Source organism: Schistocerca piceifrons, chromosome 2 (assembly GCF_021461385.2).
Source record: "Schistocerca piceifrons isolate TAMUIC-IGC-003096 chromosome 2, iqSchPice1.1, whole genome shotgun sequence".
Lineage (NCBI taxonomy): Eukaryota > Metazoa > Arthropoda > Insecta > Orthoptera > Acrididae > Schistocerca > Schistocerca piceifrons.
Window position 1 is genome coordinate 180880960 of NC_060139.1, and position 25086 is coordinate 180906045.

At 44.0% G+C, this 25086-nt stretch overlaps 1 protein-coding gene across 2 annotated transcripts in view; it reads left to right on the plus strand.

Moving 5' to 3' along the window:
- The first annotated feature begins 3650 nt into the window (after positions 1-3650).
- LOC124777448 (esterase FE4-like) overlaps positions 3651-25086 on the plus strand; it is a 324295-nt gene continuing 302859 nt past the window's right edge. The window contains exons 1-2 of one of the 2 annotated variants that reach the window (XM_047252864.1): positions 3651-5016; positions 5107-5284. In XM_047252864.1, coding sequence (XP_047108820.1) covers positions 5198-5284 — 87 coding nt within the window. In that variant the 5' untranslated portion in view covers positions 3651-5016; positions 5107-5197. Of the gene's footprint in view, positions 5285-25086 lie in introns of both variants that reach the window. The other variant, XM_047252862.1, reaches the window with a different exon arrangement.

Genomic DNA, 25086 nt, shown 5'->3' on the forward strand with positions numbered 1-25086 from the left:
ATTATCATTTTTATTTGAGTTTACTGTTTCTGTTTGAGTTTACATATTGTCATTTTGTCGTTTGGAGATAGTGAACAGGCTGTGGACGCTAGGAAATGTGGTACCAAGTGGAGAAATCGGAACATTTCCAACACTTTGTTGTTTTCGACTCCAATAGAGGATTGACGGCAGCGAAGAGGAACATTTGCGCCGTATATGGCGATAATGCCACTGGACAGAGCACGGCAAGAAAAGGTTTCCTCGTTTTATGGATGACTTCAATGACTCTCCACGTTCAGTAAGAACTTCGGGCTATGATGAAGCTCGTTTAAAAGCATTAATCCACAATGATCCACGTTAGTGTACTTGATAACTGGCAGATGTGATAAACTGTAATCATTCCACCCTCGTACGGCATTTGCATGCAATGTGGAACGTTCAAAAATCGATTGTACGGATACTGCATGCTCTCAGCCAAAAATGACAAAAATCGGCGGTTGGCCAGATGTGCATCCCTGCTTGTTCGTGATCAATTGGCTCGTGAACAACACCGACCAGTCCTATCTTGTGTCATTACTGGTGCGAGAAATGATATCTTTATGCTAATATAACGAAAAGAAAGGAATGTTGAGCCCAAACGTAACTGTAACTCTCCCTACAAAGACTTGCATGCATCAACAAAATATGATGCTACGCATCTGGTGGGAACAGTGTTGGTGTGACGTATTACGAGTTGTTTCCTCTAGGTGTAACCATCACTTCTGACATTTCCGGTCAAGAACTGAGGCGTGCCGACCATTGTGGCTGAGCGGTTCTAGGCGCTTCAGTCCGGAACCGGGCTGCTGATATGTTCTCAGGTTCGAATCCTGCCTCGGGCATGGATGTGTGTGCTGTCCTTAAGTTAGTTAGTAGTCCTAAGTCTAGGGGACTGATGACCTCAGATGTTAAGCCCCATAATGTTTAGGGCCATTTGAACCATTTTCAACTGAGGCGTCAAGCAGACGCAGTAGAACAAAGAACAGAAAAACTGCGTGAAGTGATGCTACTCCATGACAACGCCCACCCGCATTCTGTTAGACCGACAAAAAGCAATGTACAAGATTAGAGTTGGGAAGTCATTCAGCACTCACCTCATTCACGTGATATTGCGTCCTCAGACTTTCACCTTCTCCGGTCTCTGTCGAACAACCGTCAAGGAACTTCTTAGCCTGATGAAAATGCACTCCAAACGAGGCTCGATGTGTTGATCGCTTCAAAACCACGTGATTTCTACAGTCGCGCGAATCAAAAAGTTATCCTAACGTTGACAGAATGTTGTAAGTAATGAGGGAGAATTATTATTGTTGACTGAAGTCTCTTTTATGTGTATCTGTTGTGTTTATTGAACTTACCCGCCAGGTTAGCCAAGCGCGCTAACGCCCTGCTTCCTGGACTCGGGTAGGCGCGCCGACCCCGGATCGAATCCGCCCGGCGGATTAACGACGAGGGCCGCAGGCCAGCCTGAATGTGGTTTTTAGGCGGTTTTCCACATCCCCATAGGTGAATACCGGGCTGGTCCCCACGTTCCGCCTCAGTTCCACGGCTAACAGACATCTGAACACTTTCGCACTATTCCATAGATTAAACTCCATAGATTAAACTAGTCGCAGACAGTTGGGGTACACTAATTCCTTCCCGGGGGGGGGGGGGGGGGGGGGTGGCGGCAGGAAGGGCATCTGGCCACCCCTTCAACTAACATTGCCACATCCGATTAAACCCTGCGTATCCGGGGGCAAAACGGCACAAACAAAAGAAAGAAAGAAAGTTGTGTTTATTAAACTTATGGAAAAAGTCCACGAACTTATACACCAACCTAATAGATGGGAATGATCTCGGCCAGAACAAGCTACCTTCCGATATTAGCAGACGCCACTACAGTCAGGTTTCTGCGCATGCACAGTGTGCAGCATACTCGGAAACTCGGAACTAAGCACTCGGCACAACCTATAGATCATTGATGTCACAGACACCCTCGCGCTTCAGCCCGGAACCGTGCTGCTACTACGGTCGCAGGTTCGAATGCTGCCTCAGGCATGGGTGTGTGTGATGTCCTTAGGTTAGTTAGGTTTAAGTAGTTCTAGGTCTAGGGGACTGATGACCTCAGATGTTAAGTCCCATAGTGCTTAGAGCCATTCGAACACCCTCGCAACGTGGCTCGCTGTTGATTTACACGCAAGCACGAAAGACGCACGCACTTTGATTACTCGATTTTGACCAGAAATTTGCTCGTATAAGGCTGCATTCATAGAGGCACCGACAACGACTGTCGCCCGATGGCTAGGTCACGGTACATCCGATCTCCTTCGTCAGTTTTTGAGTGTGTCAAGGAGGCTAGGTTAGCTTACGTTGCGTTAAAATCTGTCCTATGTATGAAGTAGGCTAGATTTAGCGTCCTAGAGTGGGATGCATACAACGACGCCTCTTTGCTTGGAGACTAGTGCTTCATTGCGATTTTTGCTACTAAAAAGACGCTGAATGCATGTGTCTGTCCTCAGTTTTCGGAATAGCCAGACAAATTTTACGAATTTATCAGATGAAGAGAAAAATGTTGCTTTACATACTCGAGGTGATTCGTGTTGAACTTAAAATCCAAGATTACTCTATTTCTTTGAAGTTGTGCAGACATTCGTCAGTTAACGTTCAATGGCTGTCATTAAGCATGCGTATAAAAGACAAGCTCAAAAATTTAGATGCTCTGAGCACTAAACACTCTCAGCACTAAAAAATGGAAACACGTACGCCACATTTGCAAACTACTTCATGTAACAGGATCACGAGCCTACTGGCATGAAAACTCCAGTAATGAAAACGCCAGTAAGCAGTACCAGTAATAATAATGTGCAGACAGCTAATGCCCACCTATCATACCCAAAAAAAGATGCGCTACAGTGCTGGTAACCATAAGCATAAGATACGCCACCCTTCTCACGTGAACAAATTAATTTTTTAGGCTGTAATTTACGCTCAATATTTCCGATAAAGTTGTTTCCAATAAGTCGGCGATTTCATCCCATACATTCCGACCGATATCCCGACTATGATATTTTCATCCTCAGTATGCCACAAACCCACTCTTTCTTGGCGTAAACGGTCACTTTCTGGCAGTCCATTTATCGTGTGACAACGTCGGTCGATTTTGCCGAAGAAAACTAACTGATTTGAATTTCATTGATTGTCGTCTGAGGGAATGTTCAGGGGATGTGATTGGCGACAGCGCGTGTGTTGGCGTACTGACTTGAAAAGATCGGTCGTCTTCTGACGATGTCGGTCGTCGGCGGAATCCGCCGATGTTGGCGCCACTGTGACCGCGCGCTAGAACAGGCTCGGCCTCGCGCCGCCGTCCGTGAGCACGGCCAAGCATCCGAGAAATGCGAACCCGTCCGTGTTGACGCAACACGTCCGTCTCCCATCTCCATAAGACCCCCAAGTTACGCGACCCAGCGGCGCGTGCCTAGCCCGTGCCGACTGACAGGTTGCGCCTGGGGGGCACACAACGTGGAGAGTGACCGCAAGCCGGCCCATCAGAAGCGCAGTGGGGCGGCAGGGCGGTGCCTCCCCCCCCCCCCCCCCCCCCCCTCCAGCCGCTCGGTACCTGCACCGGCGCCAGAGCTTTCGCCGCAGTTGCACACGCGCCGTCTGCAGTGGTGGTCGCAGTCGGCCGAGTACACGGGCTCAACTGCGCTCTGGCACACACGTGTGGGGCGACCGCGCTGTAGGACTTGCTACTCGAGCTGCATATCACTGGCGGTGTTTCCTCAGTGAGATTCACTCCCAAACAATAAACTGCACGTGCCCACGACAACAGGTTATTAGCACCACACGAACAGTTGCTCACGATCCAAACTGCAGCCTGCGAGGTCTACTTCTTCACAATCACTTCATTGTGCGGTTACCAGGTTCGATTCGCGGTACCATCGTCCACAAACTGCTAGAAAGTCCTCGCAGAAACATTACTGTTGACTGCGCTTCATAATCGGAAATGAAAGTAACAATTAACAGTTCTCACAAAATTACGGACGCTTATTTTTAGTGATAGGAACGGCAGAACCTGAAGCAAAGACCAAATAGTTTCTTCTTGCTACAAAGGGTGAACCAGGAAGCTCATTTGAGAACTTCACCTTTTCCCGTCAGCCATATCGTCAAATGCAATAGTGTTTACTGACTCTCGTGGTTCGTAGACTGAAGCCGGAAACTTTTGCATTGACGGCTTGAGTGAAAGTAAACGCGAAAGTTTCAGCACCGTAATTTCCGTAAATCTCACGAACAGTCTCAAAACCGCAGACGGTTTTTCTTCAACATTCCCTGACAGGTAGCAAACATTTCTGTTCGACATGAGTATACAACTGTGCTCAGTGGAGATCGTTATGTCTGTAAGTAACTAACTGACCCGACGAATGCGGAAAGCAGCTAGTATTTTTACCTTTTCACCAGACTGTGTTCCTGCGTCTAAATTTACAGACGGTACGGGATTATAGTCTGTTCTGATTACACATGAGACAAAGCTGGCTTCATAGATAGCTTTATAGGATACTGAAATTGAAGGTAAGCTGTATACCGAACTTGACGATAATACCTCAAGAAATGTAATGTTACCAGTGCTTACGTTGCATCAGCGTCAAGTTGTAACACAATCTGAGACAACAGGAACAAATGCTTTTTGACTGTATATTGGTATTAAAAAACAGTCTGTAATACTTCGGGTAATACACGTAATTTTGTGTAAAGATAAATGAGTGAATAAAAGCTGCAATACAACAAACACAAATTTTGATTCCGTTGAGGTGTGGTATTGGCATATTAGTAGGTGCTTGGTATAAAAAGGATACGAGAAACTGTACAGTCACTAAATTCTCGAAACAAGTAGCTAATCTCATGTAGCCACTGGTACTTGTAACAACAGACAGAATTTCCCGTGGTTTTGAATTACGTTTGAAGTTTGCTGCTACATGTACGTGCCATCATGAAAGTCGCCACTACGAGACGCGATAAAATAGTGTGGTAACTATAAAATACACACTTTAAGATATAGGACCACTAACAGGCCACAGTTCAAAGTGAATACGTCGTCTGTTGTTGGACATTTCAAAGAGTGTGACGACCGCCTGGATCCTCCAGCGCCTCAGTCGAGCAGCAGCCAGCGCTTCCAGCCTCCAGAGGTTGTCCAGCAGTTGTGACCGCGATGCCTCTACCCAGTGGCATGGCGCTGGCCTCGGCCGTGACTTTCGCGGCCAACTTCCTCATCTACAATGCCATCGACTACACTCCGGTGAGTGTGCAGAAAACCGTAGCTAATCTCTCTCGTGATCACTTGATTCTGTGCCTGCATATCACGTGTACTCGTGTTAAGACCAGTCGGTGCAGGGCCGGTTTAAGGCCATGCAGTGCCCATAATATTAATGGACGTCGAGGCTCCTGTTCAACAATGTGTACTCATATTTTTTTAGATGTATTATTTTATACAGAATATCTTATGACAATCTTTTGACAATGTTGACTGGAATACTCTCTTTCAAATTCTGAAGGTGGAAGGGGTAAAATACAGGGAGCGAAAGGTTATTTACAAACCAGGTGGCAATTGTAAGTAGGCTGTTTAGGTTTTTATGTTGGTAACGTCACATAGCGCTCTGTATGAAGATCACTGGCTGTGCTGTGTGCAGTCTGTGGCTGGTTGGCATTGTTGCAATATTCGCTATTGTAGTGTTGGGCAGTTGGATGTGAACAGCGCGTAGCGTTGCGCAGTTGGAGGTGAGCCGCCAGCAGTGGTGGATGTGGGAAGAAATATGGCAGAGTTTTGAGAGCGGATGATCTGGACGTATGTCAATCAGAAAGAGTAAATTTGTAAGACTGGATGTCACGAACTGATATATATATATATACAGGGCGTTTCAAAAAGAAAGAGCAGATTTCAAACATTTATTTCTCAAAAACTACAAATGATAGAAACACAATTCCAACGGTCCTTCACTCAATATGAGTACCAAATGTTACACAACAAATATCAAAACTGTACCTCAATATGAGCACCATTTGTTACACGACAAATATCAAACCGGTATCTCATTTCTTGCCACACACGACGCAACTGGTCTTTAGTTACCGAATTCACGGCCGCAACAATTCGATGTCGTACCTCTTGAAGAGTAGCGGGCATAGGTGGGACATAAACACAGTCCTTTATGTACCCCCACAAATAAAAATCGCAGGGAGTAAGGTCTGGTGACCTGGGAGGCCACAGACGATGACATTGATCTTGTGCTCCTGCTCTTCCAATCCACCGTCCTGGAATGGTGTTATTTAGGTACCGTCGTACAGGTTCAGAGAAGTGTGGTGGGGCGCCATCTTGCATGAAGATGAAGTGATTTGAATCTTCCTGAAGTTGAGGAAATAGCCAGTTTTCTAACATGTCCAGGTAAATGGTTCCTGTGATAGTTTTCTCCATGAAAAAGAAAGGTCCATAAACTTTGTTTACCGAAATTGCACAAAAGACGTTAACCTTTGGTGAGTCTCTTTCATGTTGAATAACGTCCCTCGGAGTTTCACTCGCCCAAATTCGTACGTTATGCCGATTAACTTTACCAGAAATGTGAAACGTTGATTCATCTGAAAAAATTAATCGTTCGGCAAAATTGTCCTCTTCCATGTCCTGTAGAATTGCAGTTGAAAATTCGAACCTTTTGTTGTGGTCGTCAGGACGCAATGCTTGCAATAACTGCAGTTTGTACGGCTTCATGTGCAGACGGTTACTCAGAACGCGCCATACCGTTGTTTTAGACATGTTTAGTTCGTGACTTGCCCGTGCCGTGGATTTTCTAGGGCTCCTTTCGTAAGCTGCACGGACACGCTCGACATTTTCATCCGATGTGCGTGGACGACCCGTGCTTTTTCGCTTGCAGATGCAACCATCTTCTACGAATCTGTGATGCCACTCATAAATTTGCTTATGACGAGGCGGCTGTTTGTTGAATTGACGGCGGAATGCACGTTGCACACCAACAATGGACTCTAACTTTGCAAATTGCAGCACACAAAATGATCGTTCCTGTGGTGTCGTCGCCATTTTCCTACAAACAAACGCCAGCGCCACTGCGGATTTGCATGGAACTTCTGCGCGGACCATTGAAAAACTTTGAACCTTTCTCTGACAAGAAACGTTTGAATTGTGTTTCTATCATTTGTAGTTTTTGAGAAATAAATGTTTGAAATCTGCTCTTTCTTTTTGAAACGCCCTGTATATATATATATATATATATATATATATATATATATATATATATATATATATATAATGATTTTTGAACACTATTAAGGTAAATACATTGTTTGTTCTCTATCAAAATCTTTCATTTGCTAACTATGCCTATCAGTAGTTAGTGCCTTCAGTAGTTAGAATCTTTTATTTAGCTGGCAGTATTGGCGCTCGCTGTATTGCAGTAGTTCGAGTAACCAAGATTTTTGTGAGGTAAGTGATTCACGAATGGTATAGGTTATTGTTAGTCAGGGCCATTCTTTTGTAGGGATTATTGAAAGTCAAATTGCGTTGCGCCAAAAAAAAAAAAAAAAAAAAAAAAAAAAAAAAGATTGTGTGTCAGTTTACTGTTGATCAGAATAAGTAAAGAGACAAATGTCTGAGTACGTTCAGTTTTGCTCAGCTGTTTGAAAATCAAATAACGTAAGAGGTTTACCAGCACTGTCATTCATAAATTTTTCTAAGGGATGTTTCACGATTTTAAGAGTCGAGAGGCATGAAAGGGAAGCAGTGGTTGGGAAGGGGAGACAGGGTTGTAGCCTCTCCCCGGTGCTATTCAATCTGTATATTGAGCAAGCAGTAAAGGAAACAAAAGAAAAACTCGGAGTACGACATTGTAATTCTGTCAGAGACAGCAAAGGACCTGGAAGAACAGCTGAACGGAATGGACAGTGTCTTGAAAGGAGGATATAACATGAACATCAACAAAAGCAAAACGAGGATAATGGAATGAAGTTGAATTAAAGCGGGTGATGCTGAGGGTATTAGATTAGGAAATGATACACTTAAAGTAGTAAAGGAATTTTGCTATTTGGGGAGCAACATAACTGATGATGGTCGAAGTAGAGAGGATATAAAATGTAGACTGGCAATGGCAAGGAAAAGCGTTTCTGAAGAAGAGAAATTTGTTAACATCGAGTATATATTTAAGTGTCAGGAAGTCTTTTCTGAAAGTATTTGTATGGAGTGTAGCGACGTATGGAAGTGAAACGTGGACGATAAATATTTTAGACAAGAAGAGAATAGAAACTTTCGAAATGTGGTGCTACAGAAGAACATCTACATTTATAATCCGCAAGCCACCCAACGGTGTGTGGCGGAGGGCACTTTACGTGCCACTGTCATTACCTCCCTTTTCTGTTCCAGTCGCGTATGGTTCGCGGGAAGAACGACTGTCTGAAAGCCTCCGTGCGCGCTCGAATCCCTCTAATTTTACATTCGTGATCTCTTCGGGAGGTATAAGTAGAGGGAAGCAATATATTCGATACCTCATCCAGAAACGCACCCTCTCGAAACCTGGCGAGCAAGCTACACCGCGATGCAGAGCGCCTCTCTTGCAGAGTCTGCCACTTGAGTTTGCTAAACATCTCCGTAACGCTATCACGGTTACCAAATAACCCTGTGACGAAACGCGCCGCTCTTCTTTGGATCTTCTCTATCTCCTCCGTCAACCCGATCTGGTACGGATCCCACACTGATGAGCAATACTCAAGTATAGGTCGAACGAGTATTTTGTAAGCCACCTCCTTTGTTGATGGACTACATCTTCTAAGGACTCCCCCAATGAATCTCAACCTGGTACCCGCCTTACCAACAATTAATTTTATGTGATCATTCCACTTCAAATCGTTCCGCACGCATACTCCCAGACATTTTACAGAAGTGACTGCTACTAGTGTTTTTTCCGCTATCATATAATCATACAATAAAGGATCCTTCTTTCTATGTATTCGCAATACATTACATTTAACTACGTTAAGGGTCAGTTGCCACTCCCTGCACCAAGTGCCTATCCGCTAACAGATCTTCCTGCATTTCGCTACAATTTTCTAATGCTGCAACTTCTCTGTATACTACAGCATCATCCGCGAAAAGCCGCATGGAACTTCTGACACTATCTACTAGGTCATTTATATATATTGTGAAAAGGAATGGTCCCATAAAACTGCCCTGTGGCACGCCAGAGGTTACCTTAACGTCCGTAGACGTCTCTCCATTGATAACAACATGCTGTGTTCTGTTTGCTAAAATCTCTTCAATCCAGCCACACAGCTGGTCTGATATTCCGTAGGCTCTTACTTTGTTTATCAGACGACAATGCGGAACTGTATCGAATGCCTTCCGGAAGTCAAGGAAAATAGCATCTACCTGGGAGCCTGTATCTAACATTTTCTGGGTCTCATGATCAGTTTGGATTCCGTAGAAATGTTGGAACACTTGAGGCAAAACTGACCTTACGACTTATCTTAGAAGGAAGATTAAGGAAAGGCAAACCTACGTTTCTAGAGAAAGCTTTTGACAATGGTGACCGGAATACTCTCTTTCAAATTCTAAAGGTGGCAGGCGTAAAATACAGGGAGCGAAAGGCTATTTACAATTTGTACAGAAACCAGATGGCAGTTATAAGAGTCGAGGGGCATGAAAGGGAAGCAGCGGTTGGGAAGGGAGTGAGACAGGGTTGTAGCCTCTCCTCGATGTTATTAAATCTGTATATTGAGCAAGCAGTAAAGGAAACAAAAGTAAAATTCAGAGTAGGTATTAAAATCCAGGGAGAGGAAATAAAAACCTTGAGGTTCGCCGATGACATTGTAATTCTGTCAGAGACAGCAAAGGACTTGGAAGAGCAGTTGAACGGAATGGACAGTGTCTTGAAAGAAGGATATAAGATGAACATCAACAAAAGCAAAACGAGGATAATGGAATGTAGTCGAATTAAATCGGGTGATGCTGAGGGAATTAGATTAGGAAATGAGACACTTAAAGTAATAAAAGAGTTTTGCTATTTGAGGAGCAAAATAACTGATGATGGTCGAAGTAGAGAAGATATAAAACGTAGACTGGCAATGGCAAGGAAAGCGTTTCTGAAGAAGAGAAATTTGTTAACATCGAGTATAGATTTAAATGTCAGGAAGTCGTTTCTGAAAGTATTTGTATGGAGTGTAGCCATGTATGGAAGTGAAACATGGACAATAAATAGATTGGACAAGAAGAGAAGAGAAGCTTTTGAAATGTGGTGCTACAGAAGAATGTTGAAGATTAGGTAGGTGGATCACGTAACTAATGAGGTATTGAATGGGATTGGGGAGAAGAGAAGTTTGTGGCACAACTTGACTGGAAGAAGGGATCGGTTGGTAGGACATGTCCTGGGGCATCAAGGGATCACAAATTTAGCATTGGAGGGCAGTGTGGAGGGTAAAAATCGTAGAGGGAGACCAAGATATGAATACACTAAGCAGATTCAAAAGGATGTAGGTTGCAGTAGGTACTGGGAGATGAAGGAGCTTGCACAGGATAGATTAGCATGGAGAGCTGCATCAAACCAGTCTCAGGACTGAAGACCACAACAACAACAAATGAACAAATAAAGCGAGTTGGGTCTCACACGATCGCTGTTTCCGGAATCCATGTTGATTCCTACAGAGTAGATTCTGGGTTTCCAAAAACGACATAATACGCGAGCAAAAAACATGTTCTAAAATTCTACAACAGATCGACGTCAGAGATATAGGTCTATAGTTTTGCGCATCTGCTCGACGACCCTTCTTGAAGACTGGGACTAACTGTGCTCTTTTCCAATCATTCGGAACCTTCCGTTCCTCTAGAGACTTGCGGTACACGGCTGTTTGAAGGGGGGCAAGTTCTTTTGCGTACTCTGTGTAGATTCGAATTGGTATCCCGTCAGGTCCAATGGACTTTCCTCTGTTGAGTGATTCCAGTTGCTTTTCTATTCCTTGGACACTTATTTCTATGTCAGCCATTTTTTCGTTTGTGCGAGGATTTAGTGAAGGAACTGCCGTGCGGTCTTCTTCTGTGAAACAGCTTTGGAAAAAGGTGTTTAGAATTTCAGCTTTACGCGTGTTATCCTCTGTTTCAATGCCATCATCATCCCGGAGTGTCTGGATATGCTGTTTCGAGCCACTTACTGATTTAACGTAAGACCAGAACTTCCTAGGATTTTCTGTCAAGTCGGTACATAGAATTTTACTTTCGAATTCACTGAACGCTTCACGCATAGCCCTCCTTACGCTAACTTTGACATCGTTTAGCTTCTGTTTGTCTGAGAGGTTTTGGCTGCGTTTAAACTTGGAGTGAAGCTCTCTTTCCTTTCGCAGTAGTTTCCTAACTTTGTTGTTGAACCACGGTGGGTTTTTCCCGTCCCTCACAGTTTTACTCGGCACGTACCTGTTTAAAACGCATTTTACAATTGCCTTGAACTTTTTCCATAAACACTCAACATTGTCAGTGTCGGAACAGAAATTTTCGTTTTGATCTGTTAGGTAGTCTGAAATCTGCCTTCTATTACTCTTGCTAAACAGATAAACCTTCCTCCCTTTTTTTATATTCCTATTAGCTTCCATATTCAGGGACGCTGCAACGGCCTTATGATCACCGATTCCCTGTTCTGCACTTACAGAGTCGAGAAGTTCGGGTCTGTTTGTTTTCAGTAGGTCCAAGATGTTATCTCCACGAGTCGGTTCTCTGTTTAATTGCTCGAGGTAATTTTCGGATAGTGCACTCAGTATAATGTCACTCGATGCTCTGTCCCTACCACCCGTCCTAAACATCTGAGTGTCCCAGTCTATATCTGGTAAATTGAAATCTCCACCTAAGACTATAACATCCTGAGAAAATTTATGTGAAAGTATTCCAAATTTTCTCTCAGTTGTTCTGCCACTAATGCTGCTGAGTCGGGAGGTCGGTAAAAGGAGCCAACTATTAACCTAGCTCGGTTGTTGAGTGTAACCTCCACCCATAATAATTCACAGGAACTATCCACTTCTACTTCACTACAGGATAAACTACTACTAACAGCGACAAACACGCCACCACCGGTTGCATGCAATCTATCCTTTCTAAACACCGTCTGTGCCTTTGTAAAAATTTCGGCAGAATTTATGTCTGGCTTCAGCCAGCTTTCTGTACCTATAACGATTTCAGCTTCGGTGCTTTCTATCAGCGCTTGAAGTTCCGGTACTTTACCAATGCAGCTTCGACAGTTTACAATTACAGTACCGATTGCTGCTTGGTCCCCGCATGTCCTGACTTTGCCCCGCACCCTTTGAGGCTGTTGCCCTTTCTGTACTTGCCCGAGGCCATCTAACCTAAAAAACCGCCCAGTCCACGCCACACAACCCCTGCTACCCGTGTAGCCGCTTGCTGCGTGTAGTGGACTCCTGACCTATCCAGCGGAACCCGAAACTCCACCATCCTATGGCGCAAGTCGAGGAATCTGCAGCCCACACGGTCGCAGAACCGTCTCAGCCTCTGATTCAGACCCTCCACTCGGCTCTGTACCAAAGGTCCGCAGTCAGTCCTGTCGACGATGCTGCAGATGGTGAGCTCTGCTTTCATCCCGCTAGCGAGACTGGCAGTCTTCGCCAAATCAGATAGCCGCCAGAAGCCAGAGAGGATATCCTCCGATCCATAGCGACACACATCATTGGTGCCAACATGAGCAACCACCTGCAGATGGGTGCACGCTGTACCTTTCATGGCATCCAGAAGGACCCTTTTCACATCTGGAATGACTCCCCCCGGTATGCACACGGAGTGCACATTGGTTTTCTTCTCCTCACTTGCTGCCATATCCCTAAGGGGCCCCATTACGCGCCTGACGTTGGAGCTCCCAACTACCAGTAAGTCCACCCTCTGCGACCGCCCGGATCTTGCAGACTGAGGGGCAACCTCTGGAACAGGACAAGCAGCCATGTCCGGCCGAAGATCAGTATCAGCCTGAGACAGAGCCTGAAACCAGTTAGTCAGACAAACTGGAGAGGCCTTCCGTTCAGCCCTCCGGAATGTCTTTCGCCCCCTGCCACGCCTCGAGACGACCTCCCACTTTACCACAGGTGAGGGATCAGCCTCAATGTGGGCAGTATCCCGGGCAGCCACAGTCGTAGTCCGATCGGGGGATGCGTGGGACGAGCTGGCCGTCCCCGACAAACCCCCATCCGGACCCCCACAGTGATGCCCATTGGCAACAGCCTCAAGCTGTGTGACCGAAGCCAACACTGCCTGAAGCTGGGAGCCAAGGGATGCCAACTCAGTCTGCATCTGAACACAGCAGTTGCAGTCCCTATCCATGCTAAAAACTGTTGTGCAAAGAACGTCTGAACTAATCTACAGAGAGCACAAACAATTCGACACAAAATTTAAACGGTTACTAAAATACAAGATTGCCTGATAGATGCAGTAATGCTGCTACTTACTCACTGCTGACACACTGCTCGGCGGCGGAAGGAGACTACGCGATTTTACACTATTCAGGTACTAAAAAACGCGATGCTACACTCTCAAATACTATAATACGCCCGAAATTTATGAATTAAACAATGCAAGTACCAAAAACACGCAAAGAAATTAAGAATTAAACTATGTAACAAATAAGTGAGCTAAGAGTATACGACTTGCTGCTGCAGCTGCTTATCCAACGGCGGCAGGGTGCAATGCTCAAGATTAGATGGCTAGATCACATAACTAATGAGGTATTGAATATAATTGGGGAGAAGAGAAATTTGTGGCACAACTTGACTAGAAGAAGGGATCGATTGGTAGGACATATTCTGAGGGATCAAGCGATCACCAATTTAGTATTGGATGGAAGTGTGGAGGGTAAAAATCGTAGAGGGAGACCAAGAGTTTAATACACTAAACAGATACAGAAGGATGTAGGTTGCAGTAGGTACTGGGAGATGAACAAGCTTGCACAGGATAGAGTAGCATGGAGAGCTGCATCAAACCAGTCTCTGGAATGAAGACCACAACAGCAACATCTTATCAAATGGTTCAGATGGCTCTGAGCACTATGGGACTTAACATCTGAGGTCATCAGTCCCCTAGAACTTAGAACTACTTAAGCCTAACTAACCTAAGGACATCACACACATCCATGCCCGGGGCAGGATTCGAACCTGCGACCGTAGGGGTCGCGCGGTACCAGACTGAAGCCCCTAGAACCGCTCGGCCACATCGGAGGGCAACAACACCTTATCGTACGCCATGAAGTGCGCTTGAAAATCTTTTATTTGACAGACCGGTACTGGAGTACACAACCAATCATCAGCGCATCTGATTCAGAAGATGAACAACACATGCATGCTATGCATACCTATATCGAAAACACAATAACACTCTGTATACACTGAATTAGGGAAAAAGATTATTGTGCACGTCTAAACCAAACAATATGCCTGTCAGGTATAAAATCATTATGATTATTAAAAATGTTGGCCTTCAAACGCCGTGAATACTTAAAAATATAACCTCAGCCCTTTGTGGCCGTAGTGCTCCAGTGGGTAGAGAGCTAGACTCCGGCCGTGTAGCTTCTGGTTCCAGTCCTCGGTAAGCTGCGATTTTTCCTCGTCCCAGTGTGTCCAGGACGGCACGAGCCACACTCAGGCCGTTCTCAAAAAATGAATACGACAGAGCTTCCTGGGGATGAGGGCGGCGAGAGAAAAGGGTGGATCCCTCAGTGTGAGCTCATCTTCTGCTTACCTCACGTGACCAATATCGAAGTGTTGTACCTTGCCGGATTTGTGGAAACGTCTAACTTTACTAGCTGTACGAATATCACATTTTAATTGAAAAGTAGGTGACGTACGCAGTAATATTTAAGAGAAAGCGCGATTTTTCAGGCATTTTTCCGCAGTTGTCAACTTTGAGTAGTCACGGAAACCAGACCGTAAGTAGGAGAAAAATTTCCGTAGCACCGTTTAGAGATGCAACCTTTGTCCAGAATGAGATTTTCACTCTGCAGCGGAGTGTGCGCTGATATGAAACTTCCTGGCAGATTAAAACTGTGTGCCGGACCGAGACTCGAACTCAGGACCTTTGCCTTTCGCGGGCAACTGCTCTGCCAACTGAGCTACCTAAGCACGACTCATGCCCCGTCCTCACAGCTTTAATTCCGCCAGTACCTCGTCTCCTACCTTCAAAACTTCACAGAAGCTCTCCTGCGAACCTTGCAGAACTAGCACTCGTGGAAGAAAGGAGTGCTTGTTCTGCAAGGTTCGCAGGAGAGCTTCTGTAAAGTTTGGAAGGTAGGAGATGAGGTACTGGCAGAAGTAAAGCTGTGAGGACGGGGCCTGAGTCGTGCTTGGGTAGCTCAGTTGGTAAAGCACTTGCCCGCTAAAGGCAAAGGTCCCGAGTTCGAGTCTCGGTCCGGCACTCAGTTTTAATCTGCCAGGAAGTTTCAGTCCAGTCAGTGTTTGGCAAGTGTTTTATTTCCCGTATGTACGCGATTCTTTTTTCTGCTACTCGGTTATTTTCCATCAGCACTTATTTTTGATGAACTTTTCTTGTCTGTAGCCCAATTTCCAAAGAGCACACCAAAGGATAGTTTCACGCATGTCACCAAAGGTTTCCATTTCAATCTTCAACTTTTTTCAATACAGCTGGTACTGTTGCAAACTGCTTTTCCACAACTAAGTCGTAGATTTTCCTTCTTTTGACTCCCTGTGTAAACTCGCCCAATGATAATTTCTGTCACCTGCCAGTACCTTTTTCTTTCTTTTTTATTAAAAATGAAACTCCTCCAGCTGTACTTAAGATTTCATATTTATTTGGCTACTAGTTTCGACGTTGCGTCAACGCCATCTTCAGACCCGTACACTTTGATTATATCAATTGTGTGTGGCTGAGTACAACAAGTCCGCGGTAAGAACAATACGTGCTCCATGTGGATGGCGGGTAATACAAGACATGAAGTTTCTCTGTATTCTCACAAAATTCACTTCATTGTACTTTCACTAATACCGAGACATTAAGGCGTTCTCTTTATTGGCCGTGATGCGGAACTGCTCACGCCCTGTACTTTTCCAGGCTCAAAGTAATCACGCACACTGATCACAACGGACTTCCCATAATTTTGCAAATGACTCATATTTTCACACAAGTACAAAGCAACTAATTATATCATGAAGACTGTCTCACGCGAGCACATAACAACGAACGACCAGCACGATTTTTTCCTATCTGACGGGAAGCCCCGATGTGAGCACTGCAACAATAAACACTCCAATGGAACTACCGTTCAGAGGTCCGATAACATAGCATACCCGAGCACGCAGGGCATAAGGACGCAAATGGTACGTGACATTAGCGCTTTGTGTAGAGTTACGTGTATAAAAAATAAGAGTTGTGAAAGGCAGCAACGGAGCTAGCATTTACACTTACCGTCTTGTTCATACCCAACAGCGTTAGGTGAATTGCGACAGTCAACATCCGTCATTATTACAACCAAATGGCTAAACGGAAACTAACAAAAATCCGCCTGTAAGCACAGAATCGTTGTATCTTTAAACAGTTCGAATTAAATTTTTTCCGAATTATGGTCTGGTTTATATGACTCCTCAAAGTTGACACTCGCCAAAAAATGCTCGAGAAAGTTCGCTTTCTCTGAAATACTATAGCGTATGTCTCCCCCTTTTCATTTAAAGCATAATATTCAGAACCGAGCCGGCCGCGGTGGTCTAGCGGTTCTAAGCGCTCAGTCCGGAGCCGCGCGACTGCTACGGTCGCAGGTTCGAATCCTGCCTCGGGCATGGATGTGTGTGATGTCCTTAGGTTAGTTAGGTTTAAGTAGTTCTCAGTTCTAGGGGACTGATGACCATAGATGTTAAGTCCCATAGTGCTCAGAGCGATTTGAACCATTTTTTTTTTTTTCAGAACTGAAGTAAAGAAAATATTTCCACGACTCCGGTAAGATACAGCATACCGTTGTTTGTCATGCTATGTAACCAGAACACGGGCTCAAAGTCAGGAGTCAATCATTATGAAACGGATAGTGCCGCGGCAACGAAAATCTGTACGTAAAGTACACAGTAACCCAGTCAGGGGTTTGATCCTCGGAGATTTTAACCCTATACATAACCAACTTTTTATGACCACCATTATCTCGTGGTAAAAAAAAGTATCACATCTGCAGTTCACAGCCGGCCGGAGTGGCCGAGCGGTTCTAGGCGCTACAGTCTGGAACAGCGCGACCGCTACGGTCGCAGGTTCGAATCCTGCCTCGGGCATGGACATGTGTGATGTCCTTAGGTTGGTTAGGTTAAAGTAGTTCTATGTTCTAGGGGACTGATGACCTCAGAAGTTAAGTCTCATAGTGCTCAGAGCCATTTGAACCATTTGCAGTTCACAGATCGTCGTCTGTATGTGTCATAAAACTTTAAAACACTAAACGGAATAAGAATGACCATGTCTTTAAAATACATGCAAATACCATCACTAAATAGTTTCTTCTATTAATTGTGTGTGAAGCGTAATGTCAACTTGTCTCAAGCACACTTCCGTGTCGTATTTTACGTCCACGTAATAACTGAAGCTAACGTCTAGTAAAATTTTATTTCACCGGTTCAGTCACTAACAGACATTATGCACATTGGTTTATGAATCGTTACCTGAGACATGTAATCAACATGACTCAAGACACTAAAACCACCCGTTACGTTGACTCTTCTTAGCTCCACCCACATAGCGTGGAAGGTACTGTTACTCTTGTTATCACTAAGTGGTAAGAGTAAAATGACCAGTTTTGCACGTTTTTAACATTGCTTGACTTTCCGGCCAACAAAACTGACAATTGCCCATCGTTGCAGGTACTGTTTTGTCCACACCGTCTCGAAATTAACCAATAAAGTGCTTCGTGTTGTAAACTTATCAGCTTTAGCATACGGAGCTGGAAACTTACAAACTGTGGCGTTGGATGGAGAAAATGAGCACACTGGCGCATCTGAATAGAGCAAAATATTAACTCATGCATCAATACATTCTTAGAAGAGCGTTGAAATATGACAGACAAACAGACTGTAAAGACACACTATGCCTGAACTCAGAATTGGCGATGTTGATAACAACAGAGACTGAGGTAGAATGTCCCTAACCTTGATTCAGGTTAAAGGCAATCACACTTCTGGTACGGATCCCACACTGCTGAGCAGTATTCAAGCAGTGGGCGAACAAGCGTACTGTAACCTACTTTCTTTGTTTTCGGATTACATTTCCTTAGGATTCTTCCAATGAATCTGTCTGGCATCTGCTATACCGACGATCAACTTTATATGATCATTCCATTCTAAATCACTCCTAATGCGTACTCCCAGATAATTTATGGAATTAACTGCTTCCAGTTGCTGACCTGCTATTTTGTAGCTAAATGATAAGGGATCTATCTTTCTATGTATTCGCAGCACATTGCACTTGTCTACATTGAGATTCAATTGCCATTCCCTGCACCATGCGTCAATTCGCTGCAGATCCTCCTGCATTTCAGTACAATTTTCCATTGTTACAACCTCTCGATGCACCACAGCATCATCTGCAAAAAGCCTCAGTGAACTTCCGATGTCATCCACCAGGTCATTTATGTATATTGTGAATAGCAACGGTCCTATGACACTCCTCTGCGGCACACCTAAAATCACTCTTACTTCGGAAGACTTCTCTCCATTGAGAATGACATGCTGCGTTTTGTTGTCTAGGAACTCCTCAATCCAATCACACAATTGGTCTGATAGTCCATATTCTCTTACTTTGTTCATTAAACGACTGTGGGGAACTGTGTCGACCGCCTTGCGGAAGTCAAGAAACACGGCATCTACCTGTGAACCCGTGTCTATGGCCCTCTGAGTCTCGTGGACGAATAGCGCAAACTGGGTTTCACACGACCGTCTTTTTCGAAACCCTTGCTGATTCCTACAGAGTAGATTTCTAGTCTCCAGAAAAGTCATTATACTCGAATATAATACGTGCTCCAAAATTCTACAACTGATCGACGTTAGAGATATAGGTCTATAGTTCTGCACATCTGTTCGACGTCCCTTCTTGAAAACGGGGATGACCTGTGCCCTTTTCCAATCCTTTGGAACGCTACGCTCTTCTAGAGACCTACGGTACACCGCTGCAAGAAGGGGGCCAAGTTCCTTCGCGTACTCTGTGTAAAATCGAACTGGTATCCCATCAGGTCCAGCGGCCTTTCCTCTTTTGAGCGATTTTAATTGTTTCTCTATCCCTCTGTCGCCTATTTCGATATCTACCATTTTGTCATCTGTGCGACAATCTAGAGAAGGAACTACAGTGCAGTCTTCCTCTATGAAACAGCTTTGGAAAAGGACATTTAGTATTTCGGCCTTTAGTCTGTCATCCTCTGTTTCAGTACCATTTTGGTCACAGAGTGTCTGGACATTTTGTTTTGATCCACCTACCGCTTTGACATAAGACCAAAATTTCTTAGTATTTTCTGCCAAGTCAGTACATAGAACTTTACTTTCGAATTCATTGAACGCCTCTCGCATAGCCCTCCTCACACTACATTTCGCTTCGCGTAATTTTTGTTTGTCTGCAAGGCGTTGGCTATGTTTATGTTTGCTGTGAAGTTCCCTTTGCTTCCGCAGCAGTTTTCTAACTCGGTTGTTGTACCACGGTGGCTCTTTTCCATCTCTTACGATCTTGCTTGGCACATACTTATCTAACGCATATTGTACGATGGTTTTGAACTTCGTCCACTGATCCTCAACACTATCTGTACTTGAGACAAAACTTTTGTGTTGGGCCGTCAGGTACTCTGTAATCTGCTTTTTGTCACTTTTGCTAAACAGAAAAATCTTCCTACCTTTTTTAATATTTCTATTTACGGCTGAAACCATCGATGCCGTAACCGCTTTATGGTCGCTGATGCCCTGTTCTGCGTTAACTGTTTCAAACAGTTCGGGTCTGTTTGTCACCAGAAGGTCTAATATGTTATCGCCACGAGTCGGTGCTCTGTTTAAATGCTCAAGGTAGTTTTCAGATAAAGCACTTAAAAAAAATTCACTGGATTCTTTGTCCCTGCCACCCGTTTTGTACGTTTGAGTCTCCCATTCTATATCCGGCAAATTAAAATCTCCACCCAGAACTATAACATGGTGGGGAAATCTACTCGAAATATTTTCCAAATTATCCTTCAGGTGCTCAGCCACAACAGCTGCTGAGCCCGGGGGCCTATAGAGACATCCAATTACCATGTCTGAGCCTGCTTTAACCGTGACCTTCACCCAAATCATTTCACATTTCGGATCTCCGTCAATTTCCTTCGATACTATTGCACTTCTTATCGCTATAAACACGCATCCCCCTTCACTGTCCAGCCTGTCTCTGCGGTATACATTCCAATCTGAGTTTAGGATTTCATTACTGTTTTCGTCTGGTTTCAGCCAACTTTCTGTCCCTAGTACTATATGGGCGTTGTGACCGTTTATTAATGAGAGCAGTTCTGGGACCTTTCTATAGACGCTCCTGCAGTTTACTATTAGCACATTAATATTGTTATTCCCTGTTTCATTTTGCCTACTCCTACCTTGCCGCGTCTCAGGACGCGTCTTGTCGGGCCTGGGGAGGGAATTCTCTAACCTAAAATTTGCTTAAAACCGAGTTTAAGAAAGAACTATTTACTGTGTTATGTATTCTAACGCAAGCTGGTTAATGCACAGTCCTAGATACCCTGTACAAAACAATGAAGTTATAGATTATGATCATAGCAACCCCCCTGATTCAAACAGAATCATTTCAAGCTTTGCCCTGTTCATTATTGCTACTAGTTTCATGAGTGCCGGTAATTGATTTTATAAACTGTTACACCTAGTTCATTTATGGTACGTGTTGCTGAGAGGCATGTGTTACTTTTTACTATCTCATTGGCCATTTGTTTGTTAGTAGCACATTTATCTCCAAGGTTAGGTTACTGTGTTGTAGTAGGATCACATGTAAGGAAAGAGTTTAGTGTGTGTGTCAGGGAAGATTAGGTTAGTCTTAGCACAGCCTTCTGCTTAACACAAGAATGCCTAATTAAGCTGGCGACCGGTTTCAATATATAATGTTACAACTTACTTTTGTGCTGAGAGAACGTCTGTTCCTGACCCACCATTTACTGTTGGTTATATTACGCTGGAGTGTTCCGAAAATGAATCCCAGTTTGATTGTTCTGTTTCTGTTAGGTTATCCCATGGTCACAACTTGCAAAAATTCCTCGCAGAGGTATAACGATAGCATCGATTGTCGTTTAAGGCGAACGGTGGCAAAAAAAACCTTGTGTCAACTTGTAATATGCAAAATGTGGTTCAATGAAATGTAATTACGTTGAATGTATTCTTCAAAAGTTTAAAAATACACACAACTTCAAGTCAGTGGTCTAACATCGCTAATGGTCAGTTAAGCGCACATAATCCTAAAGAGTAAAGAGTGGTATTATTTTAGATTCAAAACTGCTAACGGTTAATTTATGCCAGAAAATTAAGGAGTGCTTTTTGAGGCTCCTGAAAATGCGGGTCCCGCAGCATGTGCTATATGGAAAAACCATCTCTAGGCCGATGAATGAAGCTTCTCGATCAATTACGCCTGTTGTTAATCTGTTCAATGTTACTGACCCTGTGACGCCTCTGTTTCTAAGCAGTTTTCATCGTGCATTTATTTTCTTCCCCTTCCTCTTCTGAGAGCGTACAGCAGTCTATTCCTCGTACCCCCGTCACTTGGACGCGCATTTGTATGATAAGAAAGTATTTTTAATGTCTTGGTGCCCACCAAGAATTCCTCTCCTGTGCCAACCTCATCATCTCAGTGTAGCACTTGTTGCCAGCGTCTTCACTTACCTGTTGGATGTATTGCCGCCTCTGTCTTATCCTGCGGTTTGCACCCTCTACAGATCTCACGCAAGTTATGCCCTGGTGTCTTAACACACGCCCTATTATCCTGTATATTCTTTTTGTCGATGTTTTCCATATGTTCCTCTTCTCGCCGCTTCTATGGAGAACCTACTTATGTCCTATCAGTTAACCTAATTTTTAAAATCTTCCTACAGCATCACATCTCAAATGCTTCGATTTCCTTGTTTTTCCTGGCAACCCGCAGGCCATGATTCACTTCCATACAATACTGTGCTCCAAACGTACATTCTCAGGAAATTCTTCGTCGAATTCAGGCCGATGTAGGATGTTAGAAGACTTCTTTTGGTCGGTGACATCCTCTTTGCCTATGCCAGTCTTGCGTCGTCCACCACGTGCTATTCGCCAACTGCGAGGACCCCAGTTTTGGTGTTAAGTTTGTCGCCAATCTCATTTCTACTAATTCTCCTCATTACTACCGCCTTTCTTCAGGTTACTGCCAACTGATGGTGTGTGTTCGTTAGATTGTTCATTTTATTCAACACGCCCTGTCCTTTCCCGCTTTCACTGAGGATAGCTATGTGGCCATCCCTATGTAATGCGGAATTGACCTCTAGATTCACGAGAGGCAGAGAGCCAGTATAGAAGGAGGCTGGGAGTATTGTGTTGCCAGTGGAGAAACAATAACAGCAGAATTGGTCTGTCAGGTGTGCTCAGTCACTTCAAACGTGTATGTTACGTCAGGAACAAATCCATCAGGGGCATTTCAGTCCTTCTAAAGCTGCCTGAAAATGTGAGAAGTTCTTGTGGGACCAAACTGCTGAGGTCATCTGTCTCTAGGCTTACACACCAATTAATATAACTTAAACTGCCTTACGCTAAGGACAATACACACACCGATGCCCGAGGGAGGACTCGAACCTCCGACGGGGGGGCCGCGCGAACCGTGGCAATGCGCCCAAGACCGCGCGGTGAAGCGAGAATGCTAAGGAACAACCACAGCTAAACAGGTAGACCTCCTGTACAGACGCACAGTGACCGTCTAGCATTGTGGAGGGTGGTTGTAAAAAAATCGCATGAAATTAGCGGTAGGAATCACTCATGAATTTTTAAAGTGCTACCAGCAGTGCAGCTAGACAATGACTGTGCGTAGGGGTTGAAAAAGAATAGGGTACAGCTCCTCATATGCCATGCAGTTCTACAGTCAATGCTAAGCGACGTTTGATGTGGTGTCAATAAATGACTTGAAACGTGTAACTCTATACCTCTTCGCAACCCGATTGAAAGGTTTGGGTTTAGCGACTGCATGGAGAACGTTACCTTTTGTTGTGTGTAGTACCAACAGTTGTACGAAGGTGGTAGTGTTACAAAATGGGAGTGTTTTCGTGGTTACGGTGTGTTCCTCTTAATGCACTTAAAGCTAGTTCGGGAGAATATAAACACATTTTTCATCATTATGCGCTGCATATAGTAGAGGAATAGTGATTGTATCAGCGCAACAATCCACATGACAAGGCACCCTGTCCTAAATCAGCATCAGTGAGGCAACGGTTTGCGGACAATAACATTTCCGAAATAGACTGACCTATCCATAGACCCGACATTAACCCAATGTAACATCTCTGGGATGAGTTAGAGCATCGACTTCGCTCCAGATCCTAGCAACCAACCTTCTCTGGTTTCGGCTCCTGGGAAAGAATCGTATGATTTACATCCGTTCACCCTGAATTTTAATCCCACTCCCGAACTTTTCTTTTATTTCCTCATTGCTTCTCCTACTTATAGATTGAACAATAGCGACGAAAGGCTACATCTCTGTCTTATACCCTTTCTAGTCCGAGCATTTCGTTCTGGTCATTGTTCAAATTTTTACGTCTTGGTTCTAGCACAAGTTGTACTGTATATTACCAATTGTGTACGGATAGTCTGGGTAGAATGGCTAGCACACGTCTTTTAGGTTTAGGTGCTCCGAGGTGGACGGAGGAACTGTGCTAGAGCAAACAAATTACTGACAAAGCAACTATACAATTTATTGCGGTGTAATACTTGAGTTGTACAGCAACTCGTTGGATGTAGTTGTGGACAGTTCGGCTGAGGAGTGTCCTGTCAAGGCGTGCACTACTGAATAAAATGTCGACAATACTATGTACGTCCTGGGCGCCACACTGTCAATCATTGTAGTAAACACTTGTCCCTATGCAAAGGCTATAGGCGACTCCGGTTGTGTCTATTGGCGAGAACATAACATTGTCTCCATGTCTCTACAGCTTACACCTAATTTCCCGAGAAATTCGAATATCTACAACAATTTTACATTGTCGAAAGCCGTTTCTAGATCGACATATCCTATGAACACGTCGCATTGTGTTCGTAAGTCTTGTTTCAATTATCATCTGCAACGTCTCAACTGCCTTTCTGGTGACATCTTTTCTAAAGTCAAACTGATCATGATTTAGCAAATCCTCAAGGTCTTTTTTTGCATTTTTCTGAATATTATTCTTGTCAGAAAAATGGATGCATGAGATGTTAAACTGTTGGAGGGACAGTTTCCGCACAGATCCGCCCTCGATATCCTCGGAATTGTGTGGATGATATTTTTCCGAAAGTAAAAACTGAAAAAATTGACAATATGTCCTTACAAAAACGAAGGCAATTAACATAGCTGATGAATTAAATAAAAACATAGTTTCTGCAGGGAATCATATATCTCTCTTGGAAAATGGCTTTCCGAGACTGATATCAGAAATACTCTTCCGTGACACTGACAAGGGGGAGATCGAATCAATAATTAAATCACTGAAGACTAAGGACTCTTATGGATATGATGAGGTATCTAGCAGTATACTGAAGTACTGTGCTGCACATGTTAGCCCTGCGCTTAGCCACATTTGTAATTCCTTTAGGAATGGTCAGTTTCCTGAACGATTAAAGTACTCAGTAGTAAAGCCGCTTTGTAAAAAGGGAGAAAGTGATAATATAGACAATTTTATACTTATTTCTATGCCATCAGTGTTTGCTAAAGAGGCTGTGTATGTAAGGATAATGGATAATTTCATTTAACAAAATTTGTTGTCAAATGTACTATTCGGTTTCAGAAGTGGTTTAACAAATGAAAATGTTATATTCTCTTTTCTCTGTGAGGTGCTGGATGGATGAAACAAACGCCAGAAATCTTTTTTTTTATTTTAC